The sequence below is a fragment of the Heteronotia binoei genome, chromosome 13 (assembly GCF_032191835.1).
Source record: "Heteronotia binoei isolate CCM8104 ecotype False Entrance Well chromosome 13, APGP_CSIRO_Hbin_v1, whole genome shotgun sequence".
Lineage (NCBI taxonomy): Eukaryota > Metazoa > Chordata > Lepidosauria > Squamata > Gekkonidae > Heteronotia > Heteronotia binoei.
The window spans coordinates 15323611-15347573 of record NC_083235.1 but is presented as its reverse complement, the minus strand read 5'-3'; the positions used below and the strand labels follow the sequence as shown (position 1 = coordinate 15347573).

Here is a 23963-nt window from a genome sequence, read left to right as displayed (position 1 = left end):
CGCTCACATGGAAGGACTGTGCGTGGGGGGCCAGTGGCCACCCAAGCTGGCCCTGCAACACATAAACTACCTGGAACTGTTAGCAATCCACTTTGCTCTGCGTTCATTCCGCCCGAAGCTGACAGGGAAGACGGTGGCTCTGCTCACAGACAACACCACCGCCCTGGCATACATCAACAGACAGGGTGGAACAGTGTCCCGTCGCCTTTGCGCACTGGCAATGGACTTATGGGCGGAATGCATCCAGCACGACATCTTCGTCAAGGCCGCGCACCTCCCAGGGGTCCTCAACATACAGGCGGACTCCCTGAGCAGAGGGGGGGCCTCACCGCACGAGTGGGAACTCCAGTGGCGCTTCCTGCAGCCAGTCTTCCAGCTGTGGGGTTACCCTCAGCTGGACGCCTTCGCCACAGCACACAACAAGAAGTGTCCCAGGTTCTGCTCCAGAGGGGGTGCCGACCCGGCATCCCTCGGGGACGGCCTTCTCATCTCCTGGGAGGGCCGCTTCCTCTATCTCTTTCCGCCCCTCCCCCTTTTGACGAGGGTACTCAACAAGATAGCCAGGGACAGGCCACGCTGCATCCTAGTGGCCCCCTGGTGGCCACGTCAGAACTGGTTCTCCTCCCTACTACGCATGGCAGGGAGGAACTTCTACCACTTCCCAGCGGACCCAGACCTCCTGTCATCTCAAGGGGGGCTAGTGCTGCACCACAATGTGCCACACCTGAAACTGACAGCGTGGCTCATAGACCCCTAGACTTCTCCAGCAGGGTCCAGGAAGTCCTACTAAATAGCAGAAAACCCTCTACCAGGGCTTCCTACGATAGAAAGTGGAAGAAATTCTCCAACTTTCTGGCCGACCGGCCAGGCACACCACAGAGGGCAGGCCTGCCGGCAATCTTCGACTTCCTATTGTCTCTAGTCGACGCAGGCCTAGTCTTCTCGTCCATCAAGGTCTACTTGGCAGCAATATCTGCCTTTCACGACCCTGTGGGCGGATACTCAGTTTTCGCCCACCCTCAGTCCAAAAAGTTTATGAGGGGACTATTTAGACTACATCCACCATCTAGACCCCCCACCCAGCTGTGGGACTTGACTCTGGTCCTAGACATGCTAACCAGGCGTCCCTTTGAACCTATGGCCACGTGCTCTCTGCAGCTCCTGTCCTGGAAGACTGCCTTCCTCGTGGCCATCACCTCTGCTCGTCGCGTGGGGGAACTCACGGCGATGCGCTGTGACTACCCCTACCTAGCTTTTACAGAATCTGGTGTCTCCCTGGCCCCAGATATCAACTTCCTCCCCAAGGTACCCTCCCAATTCCACCTCAATCTTGAGGTTTGCCTACCCACCTTCTTCCCTAACCCCTCCTCGGACGAGGAGCGGAGGCTGCACTCCCTAGACGTCAGGCGTGCCTTACTCTTTTACCTAAAGCGCTCTAAAGCCTTTCGCAGGGACCAACAGCTGTTCGTCTCATATACTTCGCCCAGGCTAGGGTCTAGGATCTCTTCACAGCGATTCTCAAAGTGGCTGACGGAGACCATCAAGACCTGTTACCTCCTAGCAAAGAGGCCGCTGCCAGGACCTGTTCGCGGACACTCCACCAGAGCAATGGCGACATCGGTGGCGTTCCTGAAAGGCGTCTCCTTGGCGGACGTCTGCAAAGCTGCCACCTGGTCCTCCCCGCATGCCTTCATGAAGCACTACGCGCTGGACGTGCATGCTCAGCAGAGGACTCGGTTGGGGACTGCGGTGCTGCAATCTGTCGTCTCCGGTTGACCATCTTCCCACCTCCAGGTATGCCTTGCTTGCTAATCTCCCACAAGTGTGATGCACAGAGACCACGAAGAAGATAGACAGGTTGCTTACCTGTAACTGTAGATCTTCGAGTGGTCATCTGTGCAGTCACACTACCCGCCCTCCTTCCCCACTGCTGACGGTCTCCCTCTTATGGGGGGCTTTTTTCAGCGGTCATGAAGGAACTGGCGGGATTACCACGGTGGCGCCGTTGGGCGTGCGCAATGGGACGCCTGCGCATGCCCAGTGGCGCCGACCGCGGAAAATTCCCGGGCTTCTTACAGATACCGATCGGGGACCCGCGCAGGCGCAGTATCCCACAAGTGTGACTGCACAGATGACCACTCGAAGATCTACAGTTACAGGTAAGCAACCTGTCTTTCTCTGTTGTGGTTCCCATTTTGTGGAAGGGAGAGCCAGTTTGCTGTAATGGTTAAATGCATGAACTCTTATCTGGAAGAACCAGGTTTGATTCCCCACTCCTCCACTTGCACCTGCTGGAATGGCCTTAGGTCAGCCATAGCTCTGGCAGAGGTTGTCCTTGAAAAGGCAGCTTCTGTCAGAGCGCTCTCAGCCCCACCTACATCACAGGGTTTGATTCCCCACTCCTCCACTTGAAGCTGCTGGAATGGCCTTGGGTCAGCCATAGCTCTGGCAGAGATTGTCCTTGAAACGGTAGCTGCTGTGAGAAGAAGAGGAAGACTGCAGATTTATACCCCGCCCTTTTCTCTGAATCAAAGACTCAGCACGACTTACATTCTCCTATATCTTCTCCCCCCACAACAGACACCCTGTGAGGTAGGTGGGGCTGAGAGAGCTCTTACAGCAGCTGCCCTTTCAAGGACAACTCCTGCCAGAGCTATGGCTGACCCAAGGCCATTCCAGCAGCTGCAAGTGGAGTGGGGAATCAAACTCGGTTCTCCCAGATAAGCGTCCATGCACTTCAACACTACACCAAACTGGCTCTCTCAGCCCCACCCACCTCACAGGGTGTCTGTTGTGGGGGGGAGAAGATATAGGAGATTGTAAACCGCTCTGTTTCAGAGAGAAGGTGGGGTATAAATCTACGGTCTTCTGTGGCACATTGCTGGACCTCTCTTCAAAACAGATTCCTTGAAAGGGCAGCTGCTGTGAGAGCCCTCACAGGGTATCTGTTGTGGAGGGAGGGAAACAAAAGAGATTGTAAGCTGCTCTGAGACTCTGATTCAGGGGGAAGGGCGGGATATAAATCTGCAGTCTTCTTGTTCTTCTTCAGCAAAGCCATTGGCTGGGTATGCAAATACTTGCAAATCAGCCCAGCGCATATAGAAAAGCAGGCCTCCCAAGGGTGTACACCGCATGAGTGAGTGGTTGCATCAGGGGTCTCCCTCCAAGCCAGGAAGGATGAGCTGCTGGGTTCTACAGCTGTGCCTCTCACTGACTTTCTTCAATCAGGGTGAGTCTACCAACCCAGCTAGTTATTTTTGTTAGAGGAGAACAAACAGCCGCAGGAACTGTTTAAGAAAAGGGGACAGGTTTTAGGGAAAGTGCTAGGGTTGCCAATCCCCAGGTGGGGCCAGGGGGTCCCCCAATTTGGAGGCTCTCCCCCCATTTCAGGGTCATCAGAAAGCGGGAGGTGGAAGGAAATGTCTGCTGGGCACTTTATTACTTCCTATGAAGACCGATTCCCATAGGGTGTAATGGAGAATTGATCCACGGGTATCTGGGGCTCTGGTGGGGCTGTTTTTTGAGGCAGATACACTACATTTTCAGCATAGCATCCAGTGCCTCTCCCCCAAATACCCTCCAAGTTTCAAAAAAATTGGACCAGGGGGTCCAATTCGATGAGCCTCCAAAGAAGGTGCCCCTATCCTTCATTATTTCCAATGGAAGGAAGGCTTTTAAAAAGTGTGCAGTCCTTGAAATGTGATGGGCAGGACTCCCTTTGGAGTTCAGTCATGCTTGTTACAACCTTGCTCCTGGCTCCACCCCCAAAGTCCCCAGATATTTCTTGAATTGGCCTTGGCAACCCTAGGAAGTGCCGTGAAGGATGTTTGGAACCCAAAAGGTGGGGGGGGGGAGTCAATCGATAAGCTCGTTCCTTCATCCATCCACCTTCCCTTCTGCCCTATTCAGTGCTGAATGAGGACTGGAAGGAAAGGATGAATTTAAAGAATACCACATTAGCTGCATTTATATAGAGAAGAAAATTCTCAGTGTAACATATAGGGAATGACTAATCCTCTGGGTATGCTTGCATAGGATGTTTCCCCAGGCCTCATGAGGGCTGGCTCTGCAAAGCAGGGCTGCAAATCCCCAGGTGGGGGCAGGCGATCCCCCGGTTTGAAGCCCCCCCCCCCTTCAGAGTCATCAGAAAGCAGAGGGGGGTGGGGGAGGGAAATGTCTGCTGACCGATTCCCATAGGGTATTAGAGAATTGATCCGCAGATATCTCGAGCTCTGGAAGGGCTATTTTTTGAGGTAGAGGCACCAAATTTTCAGCATAGCATCCAGAGCCTCTCCCCAAAATACCCCCCAGGTTTCAAAAAGATTGGACCAGAGATTCCAATTCTATGAGCCCCAAAAAGAAGGTGCCCCTATCCTTCATTATTTCCTATGGAAAGAAGGCATTGAAAAAGGTTTGCGGTTCCTTTAAATGTGATGGCCAGCACTCCCTTTGGAGTTCAATTCTGCTTGTCACACCCTTGCTCCTGGCTCCAACCCCAAAGTCCCCAGATATTTCTTGAATTGTTCTTGGTAACCAAATCACAGTTTGCCCCACTGCCCTACAGGAATCGGTCTCCATAGGGAATACGGGGAGCATCCAGCAGACATTTCCCTCCGCCCCGCCCCCCCCCCCCGCTTTCTGATGACCCTAAAGTGGGGGGAGGTCCTCCAACCCGGGGGATCCCCTGCCCCCACCTGGGGATTGGCAACCCTACTTCCATTTCAAGACGCCTCTCGGGATGTCCCCCCGCCCCCAGGCGGAGCCTTCCAGCCGGTGCCCGTCCAGCCTCCGCAAGCCTCGTTCCCCGAGGGCGCCACCGCCGTGCTGCCGTGCCGCCTGGAGCAGGGCCACATCCAGGACTACCACGTCCTCTGGTTCCGGCAACAGCCCGCTGAGCGGCCGGCCCACGTGCTGAAGCATCGCCTCGACGGGCAGATCGAACGAACCAGCGGCTTCGACGAGAGGTTCGCACCTGTCCGGGACGCCGCGGCCAACAGCTACCTGCTGCACGTCCAGGAACTGCGCACGGAGGACAGCGCCACCTACTGGTGCATGGCGGAGATCGACTCCTTCAGCGTCGCCGTCTCGGGGGCTGGCACGCAGCTCAGCGTCACGGGAGGTGAGTGCGGATGAGCGCGGCCAACTCCAGGTCGGGAGATTCCGGGGGTGGAGCCTGAGGAGCTTTGGGGCGGGGAGGGACCCCGCTGGCGATATAATGCCACAGAGCCCACCCTCCAAAGCAGCCAGCTTCTGCAGGTGAACTGATTTATGAGATTTGAGATCTCCAGGCAGCTGGAGGTTGCAAAAAAAAAAAAAGGGGGGGGGGGGAGAACACGGACAAGGTTGACCAGAAGAAGAAGACTGCAGATTTATACCCCGCCCTTCTCTCTGAATCAGAGACTCAGAGCGGCTTACAATCTCCTATATCTTCTTCCCTCACAACAGACACCCTGTGAGGTGGGTGGGACTGAGAGGGCTCTCACAGCAGCTGTCTTTTCAAGGACAACTCTTGCCAGAGCTATGGCGGACCCAAGGCCATGCTAGCAGGTGCAAGTGGGCGAGAGGGGAATCAAACCTAGTTCTTCCAGATAACAGTCCACACACTTAACCACTACACCAAACTGAGAACCACTGGTTCTCAGATTGGAGATCACTGTGTCTACAAATACAGTTACTCCACAATGTATACTAATAATCATATTGAAAACTTATTAATTAATTATACCAGAAAAAATGATTTTGAATTGTAATGACCTTATTAATCAGTGACATCAGCAGAAAATACAACAAGGGTTTACCATATGTTTCAGATGTACAATACGGATGTACAAAACACGCATTACTAGAATCGGGGGTCGTTTTGCAGAAAAATAGGTGGGGGAGCTCATTAACCTATGCTACCACCCCCCAGCCACAAGTAACCCAATGCAAGAAAGGAGAGCCCTGGGTGAGCAAGGCCTGCTTGGGCTGGCCAGAGATCCAGCTAGCCCAAGCAGGCCTCACTCACCTGGGGCTCTCCTGGACCTCCCACCCCCGTCAAAAGGCCAGCAAGCCACCCGCCTTCCAAAATCACATAACAAGTGGAGCAAGGGCTAGGGGTTAATGAGGGCTGCTGGGGGCGTGGCAAAGCCCCTGGTGGCTGGCTGGCTGCCCGCTCTCCTAATCCAGGGATTGTTATGCAGCTGCACCTACTACTCAATGGACAAGGTATGTGGGGAGGAGGAGAGGGAACCCTCAGAAAGGTTCCGGAGCTGCGCTCCTGTGAGCTCCTGCTGAATCTGAGGCCTGACTAGAATGAATATACAGAGTCCACTGAATGAAGTAAGTTTCCTTCAATATAGTGGATATTCGAAAAGTGCTAGGATTTTCTCTCCAGAATAATGAAAGTGACATGCTTCTGGTAAAAAAAAAAAGGCATGTTTTGGTTGCGTCCTTCCTCCGGCAATATATTTGGCACTCAAACAATGATTAACAACCCGGAACCAGTGCTCAATGTGCTCTAAACGCCCTCAGTCTGGTCAGTTCCTCAAAAGAACTGGGTGCTCCATGTGAAGCTGACTAAGGTGGACTACAGAGATCAGTTCCCCTGGAGAAAATGGCTGCTCTGGAGACTGCACTCCGTGGCCTGGGGCCCTGCTGAGGTCTCCACCCCTGAACATCATAGGAAGGAATGCAGCCGCTCGGGTTGACAGCTCTTGGCTGGGAAATACCTGGAGACTTTTGGGGGGTGGAGCCTGAGGAGGGGAGGGGTTTCAATGGGGCTAAAGAGTTCAACTTCCAAAGCAGCCATTTGCTCCAGGGGAACTTGTCTCTGTTGCTGGGAGATCAGTTGTAATAGCGGGAGATCTCCAGCCCCCACCTGGAGGCTGGCAACCGTAGGCAGGGCTCTTTTTTAGCAGTAATGCACAGGAACACAGTTCCGGCTGTCTTGGCATCAGGGGTGTGGCCTAACATGCAAATGAGTTCCTGCTGGCCTTTTTTTACAAAAAAGCCCTGTGTGAAACAATAGTGATATCAGAGGGTGTGGCCTAAAATGCAAATGAGTTCCTGCTGGGCTTTTTCTACAAATCACGCCCAATGCTGTAGATACAATACCAACAACACCCACCCTCCAAAGCCTCAGTTTTTTCCAGGGGAATGGATGTCTATAGTCTGCGGATGAGCTGAAATCAGGGTTTTGTTTGTAGAACAAGCCCAGCAGGGACTCATTTGCATGTTAGGCCACCCCCCTGATGTCACCATTGTTGCGCAAAGGACTTTTTGTAGAAAAAGCCCAGCAGGAACTCATTTGCATGTTAGGCCACACTCCCTGATGGCACCACCATTGCACGTGGGGCTTTTGTGGAAGCCCAGCAGGAACTCATTTGCATGTTAGGCCATACCCCCTGGTGGCGCCGTTGTTGCACGCTGGGTTTTTTGTAGAAGAAGAAGAAGAAGATATTGGATTTATATCCCGCCCTCCACTCCGAAGAGTCTCAGAGTGGCTCACAATCTCCTTTACCTTCGTCCCCCACAACAGACACCCTGTGAGGTGGGTGGGGCTGGAGAGGGCTCTCACAGCAGCTGCCCTTTCAAGGACAACCTCTGCCAGAGCTATGGCTGACCCAAGGCCATTCCAGCAGGTGCAAGTGGAGGAGTGGGGAATCAAGATTCTCCCAGATAAGAGTCCGCACACTTAACCACTACACCAAACTGGCTCTCCAGTTTGGAAAAAGCCCAGCAGGAACTCATTTGCATATTTGGCCACACACCTCCTGATGTCACCATTTTTCCACACAGGGCTTTTTTGTAGAAATAGCCCAGCAGGAAAGCATTTGCATATTAGGCCACACCCTCTGACACCAAGCCAGCCAGAACTGCATTCCTATGCGTTCCTGCTCAAGAAAAGCCCTGGCTATAAATCTGGGGGAATCTCCGGATCTCACCTGGAGGTTCTGGTTGGGATCTCTAGTCTGGGACAATAAAGCGGGGTAGAAATGCTCTAACAGAGAGTTAAGGAAATGCCTCTTTCCTAGGGGAATCAACCAGGGAACCCGCCAAGGTCATCCTCTTGTCCGACGCGGCTGCCCACCTATCGGAGTCCCCTGATCTCCATGCCTTGTGTCTGGCCGAGCAGTTCTACCCAGGCTTTGTGGAGATAACATGGAGCATGTCTGGGAACACCGTCGTGGAGGGGGTGACGCCTGGAGAAGTTATCTTGAATGACGACGGCTCCTACAGCGCCAGCAGCGTCCTGACAATCCCCCGCCAACTGCTGGGCAAGAATGCCTCTCTCAAGTGTTCGGTGCACCATTATTCTTCTGGCTCCAAGGCAGAGAGGAGTCTCAAACTGTGCTAGGGCCAGGGGTGGAATTCTAGCAGGAGCTCCTTTGCATATTAGGTCACACACCCCTGATGTAGCCAGTCCTCCAAGAGCTTACAAGGCTCTTTGTTGTAAGCTGCAGGAGGACTGGCTACATTTAGGGGGAGGTGGCCTAATACGCAAAGGAGCTCCTGCTAGAATTCCACCCCTGGCTAGGGCCCTTCTTCTTGCAAGTCCAGGGAATTACTGATAGCCACTTTGGCGTCAGACATCCATTTTTCTAAAGGTAAGTTTGGCCAGGGACCCTGGAGGTTTTTTTCCCATCTTCTAGGCATAGAATCATAGAGTTGGATGGGACCTCCAGGGTCATCTAGCACAATGCAGGAAACTCACAAATACCTCCCCCTAAATTCACAGGATCTTCATTGCTGTCAGATGGCTATCTAGCCTATGTTTAGAAACCTCCAAGGAAGGAGAGTCCACCACCTCCCGAGGAAGTCGTTCCACTGAGGAATCGCTCTAATGGTCAGGAAGTTCTTCCTAATGTTGAGCCGGAAACTCTTTTGAGTCAATTTCAACCCATTGGTTCCGGTCCTATCTTCTGGGGCCACAGAAAACAATTCCACACCCTCCTCTATATGACAGCCCTTCAAGTACTTGAAGATGGTGATCATATCACCTCTCAGCAGCCTCCTCTCCAGGCTAAACATTCCGAGCTCCTTCAACCTTTCTTCATCGGACTTGGTTTCCAGACCCCTTACTGTCTTTGTCACCCTCCTCTGGACCCGTTCCAGCTTGTCTATATCCTTCTTAAAATGTGATGCCCAAAACTGAACACAATACTCCAGGTGAGGGAGCAGAGTAAAGCGATAGATACCATCACTTCACATGATCTGGACACTATACTTCTGTTGATACAGCCCAAAATTGCATTTGCCTTTTTAGCCACCATACTACACTGTTGACTCATGTTCAGCGTATGATCCACTAAGACCCCTAGATCCTTTTCGCACATACTGCTGCTAAGACAAGTTTCCCTCATCCTATAACCATGCATTGGATATATTTTACATATCCAATATATTTTATATTATTAAATACTTCCTATGTGTAATTCTACCATACAATAAATAACAATAACTCTGGGGCAGGATCACACAGCCTTTATTAGTCTACTTGGATGCGGAAATAATCTTCAGATATATTCCAAGCCCTGTTCAGTTGTGATTTTTTTGCACTGCAACCTTGTGTGATGGGACAACACACTACCTGCAATGTGTGGTCAGTATTTTATGTGAACAGGGCAACCCCAGGGGTCCCTGGGGATGTGGAAGGTAGTTGTGAATTTCCTGCATAATGCAGGAGGTTGGACTAGATGATCCTGGGGGGGTCTCTTCTGACTCAATCAATCCATCCTTTATTGGCATATAAAATAGAAATAGATAAGATGGGACATAAAATACGCGGATAAATATAATATCAAATTGACTCTTTGTATCTTATCACAGTGCAACTTTGTAAAAAAGTTCAAGGTAGTCCCCTGTGCAAGCACCAGTCATTTCCAACTCTGGGGTGACGTTGCTTTCACAACGTTTTCACGGCAGACTTTTAATGGGGTGGTTTGCCGTTGCCTTCCCCAGTCATCGACACTTCCCCCCCAGCAAGCTGGGTCTTCATTTTACTGACCTCGGAAGGATGGAAGGCTGCGTCAACTTCGAGCCGGCTACCTGAACCCAGCTTCCGCCGGGATCAAAATCAGGTTGTGAGCAGAGCTTAGGACTGCAGTACTGCAGCTTTACCACTTTGCACCATGGGTCCATCAAAGTCAGTATTGTCTACTCAGACTGGCAGCGGCTCTCCAGGGTCTCCAGCAGAGGTTTTTCACACCTATTTGCCTGGACTCTTTTTTTGGAGATGCCAGGGATTGAACCTGGGACCTTCTGCTTACCAAGCAGATGCTCTACCACTGAGCCGCCGTCCCTCCCCATTTGAAAAATATAGACAGCTCTTTCCTGGATCAACTCACTATAATCCATTGATTCCCCCCTTCAACTCTGTGATTCTATCATTCTATGACTTGGGGGTGATGGATCTGCATAACCTTGTTGTCTGCACGTATTACCTTTTGATAGGATTCCCAAGGTATTTACAGGTCCCTTTTCTCATCAACCTGTGCAGTTCCTTCCAGCACATGACCACTAGGTGGCACCACTGGACTATCAGATTGGTTCTCACTCTGGTCTCTGTATCTGCGGAAGTGAGCATGCCCACGGGAAAAGCTGCCACCTTGAATAAAACTCCGTTGGTCTTAAAGGTGCCCCTGGACTCCAGCTTTGTTCAGTTGCTTCAGACCAACACAGCTGCCCACCTGGATCTGCCATCTTGTATCTGTTCTTGCATCTGCTTGTAAGAAGAACTGTGTCTGGATTCATATCTGGGTTCCAAACGCTTCCCTGCCAGCCTCTTTCTGCTTCAGGACACTTTTCATGTTTCCAGTTGCACGCGCTGACCCCTATAAAATAGGGTTGCCAAGTCCAATGTAAGAAATATCTGGGGACTTTGGGGGTGGAGCCAGGAGACATTAGGGGCGGAGCCAGGAGCAAGGGTGTGACAAGCATAACTGAACTCCGAAGGGAGTTCTGGCCGAAGGGGGCTCGGAGCCCGGCCCGGCCCAGACGCCCCCTCCTCCCCGCGGGAGCCACCGGAGGGGGGGAGCAAAGCCAAAAGCAGCCAGCCCCTCCAACCAGCCTGCCGCCCCACAGCGCCCCGCCGCCCCTGCCACTCACTGGGCCATGTTCTCCACAACGCACACTGCCCGCGTTCCCCCCCACCTCAGCCCCAGGCCAGCTGCTGCTGCCAGTCATTGGCCGCCCGCCCGCCCAGCCCCTCGGGGGGCCAGCCCAGCCCAGCCAGCCAGCATAGCAGCTCTTGCCGTCCTGCTGGGGATGGGACCAACGTCAGAAAGGGGGCAGCCCGGTCAGCCGCGGCCGAAGGGGGCTCGGAGTCCAGCCCGGCCCAGACGCCCCCTCCTCCCTGCGGGAACTGCCGAAGGAGGGGGAGCAAGGCCAAAAGCGGCCAGAGGGCAGCCAGCCCTGGACAATCGCCACGGTCCCGCCGCCCCTGCCACTCACTGGGCCGCGCTCCTTGGCGCCGTTTCCCGCCCTCCCCCCGCTTCCGTTTTTTTGGGGAGCGGAGGAAGAGGCTGGAAATCCTGGGGTCCCCCGCCAGGGCAGGAGGGTTGGGAAGCCTACTATAAAAGGACTTGGGGGTTGGACTAGATCAGGTGTCCCCAACCCCCCGGTCTGTAGACTGGTACCAGTCCATGGCCTGTTAGCAACTGGGATGTGAGTTATATCATTGGATTTGTATCCTGCCCTCCACTCCAAATCTCAGAGTAGCTCACAATTGCCTTTCTCTTATCCCCGCCCCCACAACAGACACCCTGTGAGGTGGGTGGGGCTGAGAGAGCTCTGACATAAGCTGCCCTTTCAAGGACAACTCTGCGAGAGCTGTGGCTGAACCGATGCCATTCCTGCAGCTGCAAGTGGAGGAGTGGGGAATTAAACCTGGTTCCCCCAGATAAAAGTCTGCACACTTAACCACCACACCAAAATAAAGTGCACAATTGTATCAACCCAAAATCATCCCCCACCCCCACCCGCCCGGTCCATGGAAAAATTGTCTTCCACAAAACCAGTCCCTGGTGCCAAAAAGGCTGGGGACCGCTGGACTAGATGACCCTGGGGGTCCCTTCCAACTCTATTATTCTATGATCCAGCACCTCACTGCGACATACAGAAGATCTAGCTGGAAACTAGTCTCTCTTGCTATGCTTTTAATAGAGGCTAGATCGGAAGCAACCAGCAAGGGGCATGCGCCACAGCTCAAGGGGTTGAGTCTCTGTCTGGCATGCAAAAGGTCCCAGGTTCAATCCCCGGCATCTCCAGTTAAAGAGATCAGGTAGGAGGTGACGTGAAAGACCTTTGCCTGAGACCTTGGAGAGCCACTGCCAGACTGGGTAGACCAGAGGTGGCCAAATGGTGGCTCGGGAGCCAAATGTGGTTCTTTGATGCATATTATGTGGCTCTTGAAGCCTCCACCGCCCTCGTTGGCCAGCCTGGTATAGTGATTAAGTGTGCGGACTTTTATCTGGGAGAACCGGGTTTGATGCCCCACTCCTCCACTTGCAGCTGCTGGCAGGGCCATGGGTCAGTCATAGCTCTTGTAGGAGTTGTCCTTGAAAGGGCAGCTGCTGTGAGAGCCCTCTCAGCCCCACCCACCTCACAGGGTGTCTGTTGTGGGGGGAGAAGATAAAGGAGATTGTAAGCCACTCTGATTCAGAGAGAAGGGTGGGGTATAACTCTGCAGTCTTCTTCATCATCATAATCATCACTTCCCCAAGCCAAGGCAGCCAGCAGCTTGGAGAATGCATTTAAAGTTGCTTTATTTCCACATCTCCCTCCCCCTATCCATTTGCCTTCCTTTTTGCCTTCCTTCCTTCCTTCCTTCCTTCCTTCCTTCCTTCCTTCCTTCCTTCCTTCCTTCCTTCCTTCCTTCCTGACATCTGACATTTATTCTGTGTGGCTCTTACGTTAAGCAAGTTTGGCCACCGCTGATGTAGACAATACTGACCTTGATAAAGCAAGGGTCTGATTCAGTGCAGGACAGCTTCATGTTTCTCAGCACTCAGTGAAGAGCCTTAGCTACCACAATATGCCTATTAAACTTGTTGTAAAAAAGTACAAGAACCAACTAAGCTGTTTTTATCTAGATCGCTGGCCACCGCTGGAAGATTCCTGCCCCACAACAGTTTCTATTCATTTGTGAATCATGTCCCATTGTCCAGTCTAAAGTATACACATGAGAATCCCCTTAGGGAGGAGGTGTAGATCAGTGGAAGAGCCTCTGCTTTGTGTGCAGAAGGTCCCAGGTTCAAATCCCGGCATCTCTACTTAAAAGGCTCTTAGGCAGCGGGTGATGTGAAAGACCTTGACCTGAGATTCTGGAGAGCCGCTGCAGGTCTAAGTAGACAAGATTGACCCCGATGGACCAAGGGTCTGATTTACAGCTCCAAACAAACAAGCAAACCAATGTAGGTGGAAAGGGCATGGCAGTTCAGACCTTATAAAATGCAGAACCAGGCTGCATCTTCAGCTTGGTGTAGTGGTTAAGTGTGTGGACTCTTATCTGGGAGAACCGGGTTTGATTCCCCACTCCTCACAGCTGCTGGAATGGCCTTGGGTCAGCCATAGCTCTCGCAGGAGTTGTCCTTGAAAGGGCAGCTTCTGTCAGAGCTCTCTCAGCCCCACCTACCTCACAGAGTGTCTGTTGTGGGGGAGGAAGGTAAAGGAGATTGTAAGCTGCTCTGAGACTCTGATTCAGAGAGAAGGGCGGGGTATAAATCTGCAGTCGTCTTCTTCTTCTAAACTGTGACAATGAAGATAATCCTGGATATCGCCTAGTTATTTCTCATACAAATGTAAAATAGCATCTTCCCCATCTGTGGGGGAGGAAAGTAAAGGCAATTGTAAGCCGCTCTGAGACTCTGGTCTTCTTCTTCTTCTTCTTTGTTTTAAGAGCAGGATTCCCCAGCCTCAATAAACTGGCAAACAAAACATACACATTTTTTTAAAAAAAATTAAAATTTAATTCCAAAAACCCATATGGCTTATATATTTCATTGAAGAGGATTGGCAAAAAAGTGACCAGCAACCATTTCAGAGATGGCATCCCTTCACCCATTCTGTCAGGTTTTGGTTCTCACAGTGGGTTTTCCACTCATCCCTGCAGAAAGCAAATCAGAGACAGAATCATCCCCTGTTCAGAAATTACACAGAACACACGTACCATCCTTGATAGGGGATACTGGGTTTTTCTTTGTGTGTTGGCTAATTCTCACGTTACATTCAATGTATGTACAGCTTGACAAGGGATTGAAACCACATGTTTGCCCTATTGAAAAACTAATTTACACGATAGTCAAATCAGGCTCCCTCACAACTTTAATACTAGTCATTCTCTTGGCTTTTGAATAATAGTTTTTGCTCACAAGGCTCCACAGCTTAGAGAGACCATTGTTCTGGTTTCATTGCCTACTGTAACTCGCTCTGCACCGGCTTACCCTTGAGACTGATCCAGAAACTGCAGCGGGTGCAGAATGCAGCGGCTCGCCTGACTGCACCACCTTTACGGATGGGCATTTGGCCAGCGCTCCGCAGTCTGCACTGGCTGCCCACCAATTACCGGATCTGTTTCAAGGTTCTAGCGCTAACATTTAAAGCCTTACGCAGCCTGGGGCCAACATACCTGCGGGACCGTCTCTTTCCATATATGTCCAGGAGGTCGTTACGTTCGGCCTCCCAACATCTGTTGGCCGTCTCCGGCCCAAGAGACGCCCGCCTCGCCTCAACTAGGGCCAGGGCTTTTTCAGTCCTGGCCCCAACCTGGTGGAATCCGCTCCCTATCAAGATCCAAGCCCTACCTGGCTTATTAGCCTTCCGTAGGGCCTGTAAAACGGAGCTGTTCCGCCAGGCTTTTAGCTGAGGCTGCGGGCGTCTATTCTTGATCTGGTTGGCCTCCCCGGCCAGCACTGTCGTCTGTGCTAGAAATTGGACCTAAAACTGCCATCCCTATGAGATACCATGTGAGACGGCTAGGCTGGGCAATATGTGATGTCATGGTAATCTGAGTGCTGTTGAGTTGTCTGTTTTAAAATGTTTTTATTGTATTTTGTTGTTTTATGTCGTACTCGGCCCTGAGCCCTATGGGGAATGGGCGGAATAGAAATTTACTAAAATAAATAAATAAATGTGTTAAGTCAATGTGTTGGCGCTTTCTTACAAACTAGCAGGGGTGGAATTCTAGCAGGAGCTCCTTTGCATAATAGGTCCCACACCTCTGATGTAGCCAATCCTCCTGGAGCTGACAGTAAGCCCTGTAGTAAGAGCCCTGTAAGCTCTTGGAGGATTGGCTACATCAGGGGGAGTGGCCTAATATGCAGGGGCGGAATTCTAGGAGAGCTCCTTTGCATATCAGGCCACACCCCCTGATGCAGCCAATCCTCCAGGAGCTGACAGTAAGCCCTGTACTAAGAGCCCTGTAAGCTCTTGGAGGATTGGCTACATCAGGGGGAGTGGCCTAATATGCAGGGGCGGAATTCTAGGAGAGCTCCTTTGCATATCAGGCCACACCCCCTGATGCAGCAAATCCTCCAGGAGCTGACAGTAAGCCCTGTACTAAGAGCCATGTAAGCTCTTGGAGGATTGGCTACATCAGGGGGAGTGGCGTAATATGCAAAGGCGCTCCTGCTAGAATGCCACCCCTGGTGGGGGAAGAGTAATGCAGAGTCAAAGAGCGCATCGAGGTAGGAAATGTCAAGCAGGTGGAGACGAGGACCCAGGAAGCCCCTGAACTGGACCGGCCAGCTTAGGACGTTCTCTTACCAGACCGCCATGCCTTGGGGATCTTCCACAATCCTCTTGGCGCAGAGTATGTCGTGTTCAATGCCAGGGTGCAGCAGCTCTAGGAGAAAAGCACAAGAAGGCACAGAAGGCTGAGAAAGCTGTCGCTTGGTGTGATTCCCCACACAAAATTAAGAAAAGGCACAACACAAATTTCTGGTGGTGTTACGAAAGCCAGTGTGAGCCATTATTGTATTCAACGTTTCCTCTAAGCCGTGGAGTCTTGTGGGCAAAAATTCTACTTTGTATGAAAGTGAGCTTCTGGTATGAAAGTGATGAGCTACTAGCATTAAAAGTTGTGAGCTGCTGCATAAATTAGTTTGCTCTGGGGCTATTTTTCCTGAGCTAAGACAAAAATGTGTGAGCCAGAGGGCAAAAATCTGCGAGCTAGCTCACACTAACTCAGCTTACAGGGAACACTGATTGTGTTTCGTTTTATTGAGAGGATACATAACAATGGGTGGAGGAACTGAAGGAACAACTTGCACATAACATTGCCTAGACCAGGGGTCCCTAACCCCCGGGCCATGGACCAGTACCCGTCCGTGGCCTGTTAGCAACCAGGCCGTGAGTTGTATAATTATTTCATTATATATTACAATGTAGTAGTGATGATGATGAAGAAGAAGAAGACAACGACATTGGATTTATATCCTGCCCTCCACTCTGAATCTCAGAGTGGCTCACAATCTCCTTTACCATCCTCCCCCACAACAGACACCCTGTGAGGTGGGTGGGGCTGAGAGAGCTCTGACAGAAGCTGCCCTTTCAAGGACAACCTCTGCCAGAGCTATTATGGCTGACCCCAGGCCATTCCAGCAGCTGCAAGTGGAGGAGTGGGGAATCAAACCTGGTTCCCCCAGATAAGAGTCCGCACACTTAACCACCACAACAAAATAAAGTACACAGTTTTATCATCCCGAAACCATCGCCCCTCCCCGCCCCGGTCCATGGAAAAATTGTCTTCCACAAAACTGCTCCCTGTTGCCGAAAAAGTGGGGGCCTGCTAGCCAGGACCACCGGATGTAAACTGTGACAACAAAGATAATCCTGGATACCGCCTAGTTATTTCTCACACAAATGTAATATGCAAGGGTGGCCAACGGTAGCTCTCCAGATGTTTTTTGCCTACAACTCCCATCAGCCCCAGCCATTGGCCATGCTGGCTGGGGCTGATGGGAGTTGTAGGCAAAAAAACATCTGGAGCGCTACCGTTGGCCACCCCTGCAATATAGCGCCTATTATGTTTTTTATAACGTTGTATGGTTTAATATAGCCTGTGATCTGTCCTGAGCCTGCTTCAGCAGGGAGGGCTGGATACAAATCTTAGAAAAAGAAAATAGAAATAAAACAATAACATATATAAAGAAAAATCCCAACACATTAATCCAAGAGGGTACAGATTAGCCCACAAATATTGTTCATTACAGAAGTGTGTCAAAGATCATACGGAGTGTATAAACAAGTTATAACAAGATCCAAAAATGGACACCCACCCCCCTCAAGCAAATAAAAAGGAATTGTGATGTATAAAGCTCGATAAGCAGGGCTTTTTTTGTAGCAGGATCTCCTTTGCCTATTAAGCCACACACCCCTGATGTAGCCAATCCTCCAAGAGCCCTGTACAAAAAGCCCTGCAAGCTCGTGGAGGATTGGCTACATCAGGGGTGTGTGGCCTAATATGCAAAGGAGTTCCTGTTAAAAAAAAAAACCCTGTCGGTAAGTATCGTTTGAATTCTGTAATTAGCCATTTTTGTTTCTATATAAATCTCATTATATATACAAAGTAGCCCACAGCAGCAAAAAAACTACAAAAGGGGCAGGGTAATGATTCCACTAAGAATGACTTCACAGAATGTCCAAACACGGAATGGCAGTAATTTTCAACTCTTCCAACCGTTCATATGTGGAATCCACTTCCCTTAAAACAGGGATGCCGAACTCATTTGTTATGAGGGCTGAATCTGACGTGAATGAGACCATGTCAGGTTGGGCCAGACTATGTGTGTACCTACCGTATGTATGATTAGGTAGCAGAGATATAAACTTTATAAAGGACACAGGCAAACACAAAGATTTTAAAAAAAAAAAACCAACCTTAAAACATCCTTAAAACATTAGCACTCTTTGGTCTGAAAGGTGAAAACGTTAGCACTTGTTGGTCTCAAAGGTGCTTTCTTTATTTTTCTCCCACAGGATCCAGGGAACTCGGCAAAGGAAGCTCTGGCTCTTTCCTTCCTCACCCAGGGGACCAGGAGGGGGAGGAGCCTCAGGCAACAGAAGGAAAAGGCTTGGCTCACTAGCTCTGCTGTGCAATCGAGCGAGCCTGGCAAAGCAAGCTATTCCTCCCCCCCTTCCTCCCTAAAGAAGGAGCCCAGGGTCAGATCTGGGGGGGGGCAGAGGGGGGTGCTTGCCCTGAGCGCCACCGGAGTCGGGGGAGCGCCAAGTTGTATGGAGTCCATTCTCGTTTATGGGCCCATAAGGTAGAATGGGTCTATAAGGGGATGCCATTTTTTTAATTCCCCCCCCCTCAAAAAACATCTAGATCTGGTCCTGGAGGAGCCTCAGCCAATAGATAAAATAGAGGCTTTGCTCTGTAGTTCCTGTGCAATTGAGCAAGCCTGGCAAAGCAAGCTGTTATGTGGAAGGAAGCAAGTTGCTCGGGGCCTTATAGGAGCCCTCCGGGAACCAGATTTGGCCCCTGGGCCACGTTTGGCACCCCTGTTTTAAAAGGATAGAAGTTCTCCCTTGTGCATGGTCCAATGCCGCAGAGTCCAACCTTCAAAGCAGCCATTTTCTCCATAGGAGCTGATCTCTGCCAGCTGGAGTTCAGTTGTAAAAGCAGGATACCTCCAAGCCCCACCTGGAGGCTGGCAACCCTAACAGGCGGTGGCTGGTGTTCTCCTGGGATTATAACTAATCTGCAGGTGATGAAGATCACATTCCCTGGAGAAAATAGCTGCTTCAGAAGGTGGAGTCCATGAGAGCCAGTTTGGTGTAGTGGTTAAATGCGCGGACTCTTATCTGGGAGAACCGGATTTGATTCCCCACTCCTCCACTTGCAGCTGCTGGAAGGGTCTTGGGTCAGCCATAGCTCTGGCAAGAGTTGTCCTTGAAAGGGCAGCTTCTGTCAGAGTTCTCTCAGCCCCGGCTACATTACAGGGTTTGATTCCCCACTCCTCCACTTGCAGCTGCTGGAAGGGCCTTGGGTCAGCCATAGCTCTGGCAAGAGTTGTCCTTGAAAGGGCAGCTTCTGGGAGAGCTCTCTCAGCCTCACCCACCTCACAGGGTGTCTGTTGTGGGGGAGGAAGGGAAAGGAGATTGTGATCCGCTCTGAGATTCTGAGATTCGGAGTGGAGGGCAGGATATAAATCCAATATCGTCAATATCACTGTTAAACCCCAGTGAAGCCCCTCCCCTTTCTGAACCCCGCCTTCCTCAGACTCCCCTCCCCTAATCTCCAGGTATGTCGCAGCCCGGAGATCCTTTGCTTGGGCATGGCGCCCCCTAGTGTTGATGTGAGAAGCGCAGCTGACCTTGGCAATCTATTTCACACAGGTTATCAGAGGCGGTATCGCTGTAGGTGCACCACCAGCCGCTGTTGATCTGAAAGATGCCAAAGTTGTGGGTGCCGTCTTTGTTCCTAGCCACGGCTTCCGTGTCAAAGCTACTCTCAAAAAAGGCCAGGCAGACCCCTGCGGGGAGAGAAATGAAAGATCTCTGATGGGCAGGGCTGTTTTTCTAGTAGACGCTCCTTTGCATATTAGGCCACACCTCCTTGATGTAGAGTTCCCAAGTCCAATTCAGGAAATATCTGGGAACTTTGGGGGTGGAGCCAGGAGACTTTGGGGCTGGAGCCAGGAACAAGGGTGTAACAATAAGGATTGATTGACTGAGTCGGAAGGGACCCCACAGGGTCCAACCCCCTGCACAATGCAGGAAATTCACAACTACCTTCCACACCCCCAGGGATCCCTGGGGTTGCCCTGTTCACATAAAATACTGACTGGAATAATTAAACTACCAAGGGAGTTCTGGCCCTCACATTTAAAGAGATCGCACACCTTTTTAAATGCCTTCCTTCCATATGAAATAAGGATAGGGGCACCTTCTTATGGGGCTCAAAAAATTGGACCCTCCCCTGGTCCAATCTTTTTGAAACTTGGGGGGTATTTTGGGGAGAGGCACTGGATGCTATACTGCAAATTTGGTGCCTCTACCTCAAACAACAGCCCCCCCAGAGTCCCAGATACCTGCGGAGTATCAATTCTTCATTATTCCCAATGAGGATCAGTCTCCATAGGGAATGATGGAAGTCCCCCCAAATATTTCCCTCCCCCCCCGCTTTCTGATGACCCTGAAGCGGGGGGAGAGCCTCCAAACCAGGGGATCCCCTGCCCCCACCTGGGGATTGGCAACCCTACTTTGATGTAGCCAAAGCCTCCAAAAGCTTACAGGCCACTTCTTACAGGGCCTACTGTCAGCTCTTGGAGGATTGGCTACATCAAGGAGATGTGGCCTAATATGCAAAGGAGCTCCGCTACAAAAAAGAACCCTGCTGATGGGGATGCCACACAGCAGGGGACCAGAGGGCCTTCTCCTGGCTGCCACCACTCTGGCAAGGGTCTGTCTGGGAGGGCCTATAGCAGGGGTGCCAAGCTCATTTGTTATGAGGGCCGGATCTGACATAAATGAGACCTTGTTGGGCCAGGCCGTGTCAGCTAGCGCCTAGCCATGTCAGGCTGGACCATGTGTGAACCTATTTAAGATTAGGTAGCAGAGATACAAATTTTATAAAGAACATAAACACAAATATATATATATATTTTTAAAAAAAACTTAAAACATTAGCACTCATTGGTCTTAAAGGTGCTTTCTTTGTATTTCTCCCATGGGATGCAGGGAACTGAACAAAGGAAGCTCTGGCTCTTTCCTTCCTTCCCCAGGGGACTGGGGGAGAGGGGAGCCTCAGCCAATAGAAGGAAGAGAGGCTTGACTCAGTAGCTCTGCTGTGCGATTGAGAGAGCCTGGCGAAGCAAGCTATTCCTCCTCCCTTCCTCCCCCAGGGAGGAGCCTCAGCCAATGGAGAAAATAGAGGTTTTGCTCTGTAGCTCCTGTGCGATTGAGTAAGCCTTGCAAGGCAAGTTGTGATGCAGAAGGAAGCAAGATATAGGGAGAAGGAAGCAGCTGACAGTCAGATGCTTGGGGGCCTGATAGGAGCCCTCCAGAGGCCTGATTCGGCCCCTGAATTGCATGTCTGACAGCCCTGGACTAGAGCATTTGGTGCCTGTGTCTTCTTTCTCAACAAAACCCCTTCATCTTCTTTTTAAAACTTCTATCCGACTGAAGAGACATGAGGAGTCAGACCCAGGCAGCGTAACAATAACAAGCCTATTTTACGGGCTCAAAACAACAAGACATTTTCATTATTAATGCAACAGTGAAAGGTAGAAACAGTAAAGGTGATGCAAAGAAATAACAGCCCGAATGTGACTAACTACATGTTTCCCTCCTCTAATGTAGGGGATGGCCAAACTTGGTTCACATAAGAGCCACACAGAATAAACAGCAGATGTCTGAGAGCCGCAAGACAGGAATGTCAGATATTTGAGAGCAGAAAGGAAGGGAAGGGAAGGGAAGGAAGGAAGATTGGGGAGGGAGAGGTAGAAAAAAAGCAACTTTAACTTGAAATGCATTCTCCAAGCTGCCAGCTGGTTTGGCTTGGAGAAGTGATTTAAAGAGAGAAATGCCTTCTCAAAGCTAGTTGACAGGGCAGTGGGGGCTTCAAGAGCCACACAATATGTGTGGAAGAGCCACATGTGGCTCCCTAGCCACAGTTTGGACACCCCTGCTCTATTGCCAAGAGACTCACCACCCCTTGAGTGAGAGATCCCTCCTGCTTAGGGTTGCCAATCCCCAGGTGGAGGCAGGGAATCCACTAGTTTGGAGGCCCTCCCCTCACCTCAGGGTCATCAGAAAGCAGGGGGTGGAGGGAAATTCCTGCATGGCACTCCATTTTTCCCTATGGAGATCGATTCCCACAGGGGTGTAATGGAGAATTGATCTGTGGGTATCTCGGGCTCCAGAGGGGCTGTGTTTTGAGATAGACGCACCAAAATGTCTGCATAGCATCTGGTGCCTCTCCTCAAAACACCCCCCAAGTTCAAAAAGATTGGACTGGGGGGTCCAATTCCATGAGCCCCCAAAGAAGGTGCCCCTATCCCTCATTATTTCCTAAGGAAGGAAGGCATGACCCCTTTAGCTGTGATGGCCAGAACTCCCTCTGGAGTTCAATTATGCTTGTCACAACCTTGCTCCTGGCTCCGCCCCCAATGTCTCCTGACTCCACCCCCCAAAGTCTCCTGGCTTCACCCCCAAAGTCCCCAGATATTTCTTGAATTGGACTTGGCAACCTATTGGGAGATCACGCAGCCCAGCTGAGGGGGTATCTCCAATATCCTCTACTGCCCAAATCCCATCCACAAACAACATTTGGAAACCAAGGATGCTATTCATTGAGTCACACTCACAGTTGGCCAAGCTGTAACCCTGGTAGCTGTCCATTCCGTGGTCCTTCAGTCTCTTGGCCAATTCACAGCGCTCATAGACCTTGGCTTGGACGGCAACGACAAAGGAGGCGAGGAGGAAGAGAGGCCGGGGCAAGAGAGCCTTCATCCCTGCATCTGGACATGTGATGAGAAGTTGAACAGTCGATCTGGTGACTCCTACAGGAAGAAGAGGAACAGGTAGGGTGCCTAAAACAAGAGTCAAGTAAAGAGGAAAGATAAGAAGGTACCTACAATCAATGTCCCCTCTAAGCTGAGTTAGCGTGAGCTAGCTCAGTTTTTTAGCCTCCAGCTCAGACATTTTTCTCTCAGCTTAGGAAGGACGGCCCCAGGGCAAACTAACTGATGCAGTAGACTCCACAGCTTAGAGGGAACATTGCCTACAATAGAAAACTGGATGAATAAAATCTGGGGTCATTTTATCCTCAATAAATTAGCTTTTTCATTATCTAATGCATCTCCCCAACAATTTGAGAAAAATGTTATACAGCCAGGGCTAGATTAACAATTAGGCAAAGTAGGCACTGGCCTATGGGCCCCCACCCCTTTAGGGGCCCCGGGCCAGCTTTCCCCCCATTTCCTCCCTACTTGCAGCTCTTCCAGACTTCACGCACAGCCAGCAACTGAATCTCTCTTTGCCCCATTTGCCTGGTGTGGCTGCTGACATCAAGTTTGCCTCTCTCTACTTCTCCCCCACAGCTTTATTCGCTGCCACAGGAGGTGGTGGCAGCTACAAGCATAGACAGCTTCAAGAGGAGGTTAGATAAAAATATGGAGCAGAGGTCCAACAGTGGCTATTAGCCACAGTGTGTGTATATATATATGTGTGTGTGTGTGTGTGTGTATAATTTTTTGGCCACAGAGTGTTGGACTCGATGGGCCATTGGCCTGATCCAACATGGCTTCTCATGTTCCTATGTGACACAAAATATTGAACTGGATGGGCCACTGGCCTGATCCAACAGGGCTTCTCTTATGTTCTTATGTGACACAGAGTGTTGGCCTGGATGGGCCACTGGCCTGATCCAACAGGGCTTCTCTTATGTTCTTATGTGACACAGAGTGTTGGACTGGATGGGCCACTGGCCTGATCCAACAGGGCTTCTCTTATGTGACACAGAGTGTTGGACTGGATGGGCCACTGGCCTGATCCAACATGGCTTCGCTTATGTTCTTATGTGACACAGAGTGTTGGACTGGATGGGCCATTGGCCTGATCCAACATGGCTTCTCTTATGTTCTTATGTGACACAGAGTGTTGGACTGGATGGGCCACTGGTCTGATCCAACATGGCTTCTCTTACGTTCTTATGTGACACAGAGTGTTGGACTGGATGGAACATTGGCCTGACCCAACATGGCTTCTCTTACGTTCTTATGTGACACAGAGTGTTGGAATGGATGGGCCATTGGCCTGGTCCAATATGGCTTCTCTTATATTCTTGCCAAAGGGGCTTTTGAGAAGGTGCCTGCAGGCTGCAGTGGGGACTGCAGGCGGCAGGGCAGGCGTTCCAACTCTGAGATAATTTGCGAGGGCCCCCCCCCCAAAAGATTTTGACTGCCTAGGGGCCTCCACAGGGTTTAATTCGGCACTGTTACGGCTATGGTACCCTATTCTCTGATTCAAAATGATCT

At 50.9% G+C, this 23963-nt stretch overlaps 2 protein-coding genes across 2 annotated transcripts; one reads left to right on the top strand and one right to left on the bottom strand.

Moving 5' to 3' along the window:
* Nucleotides 1-1227: 1227 nt before the first annotated feature.
* On the top strand, nt 1228-8338 carry LOC132581850 (immunoglobulin gamma-1 heavy chain-like). Its single transcript, XM_060253268.1, has 3 exons — nt 1228-1657; nt 4757-5119; nt 8016-8338. The coding sequence occupies exons 1-3, from the start codon at nt 1228-1230 to the stop codon at nt 8336-8338; spliced, it is 1116 nt and encodes a 371-aa protein (XP_060109251.1).
* Nucleotides 8339-14019: 5681 nt separating this feature from the next.
* Nucleotides 14020-22458, bottom strand: LOC132581443 (lysozyme C, milk isozyme-like). Its single transcript, XM_060252682.1, has 4 exons — nt 22293-22458; nt 19299-19457; nt 15745-15823; nt 14020-14086 (listed from the first exon to the last, which is right to left on the bottom strand). The coding sequence occupies exons 1-4, from the start codon at nt 22435-22437 to the stop codon at nt 14020-14022; spliced, it is 450 nt and encodes a 149-aa protein (XP_060108665.1). The 5' UTR covers nt 22438-22458.
* Nucleotides 22459-23963: the final 1505 nt, after the last annotated feature.

Bases quoted from the DNA above. Each gene is read 5' to 3' on its own strand.
- LOC132581850 (XM_060253268.1), top strand. From the start codon at position 1,228: ATGCGCTGTGACTACCCCTACCTAGCTTTTACAGAATCTGGTGTCTCC. The intron at 1,658-4,756 runs GCAAAGCTGCCA...CCCCGCCCCCAG, and splicing joins CGTCTCCTTGGCGGACGTCT to GCGGAGCCTTCCAGCCGGTG. The intron at 5,120-8,015 runs GTGAGTGCGGAT...CCTCTTTCCTAG, and splicing joins GCAGCTCAGCGTCACGGGAG to GGGAATCAACCAGGGAACCC.
- LOC132581443 (XM_060252682.1), bottom strand. From the start codon at position 22,437: ATGAAGGCTCTCTTGCCCCGGCCTCTCTTCCTCCTCGCCTCCTTTGTC. The intron at 15,824-19,298 runs GTCAGCTGCGCT...CTTTTCTCCTAG, and splicing joins GTGTGAAATAGATTGCCAAG to AGCTGCTGCACCCTGGCATT. The intron at 14,087-15,744 runs GTAAGAGAACGT...TGCTTTCTGCAG, and splicing joins CCCCAAGGCATGGCGGTCTG to GGATGAGTGGAAAACCCACT.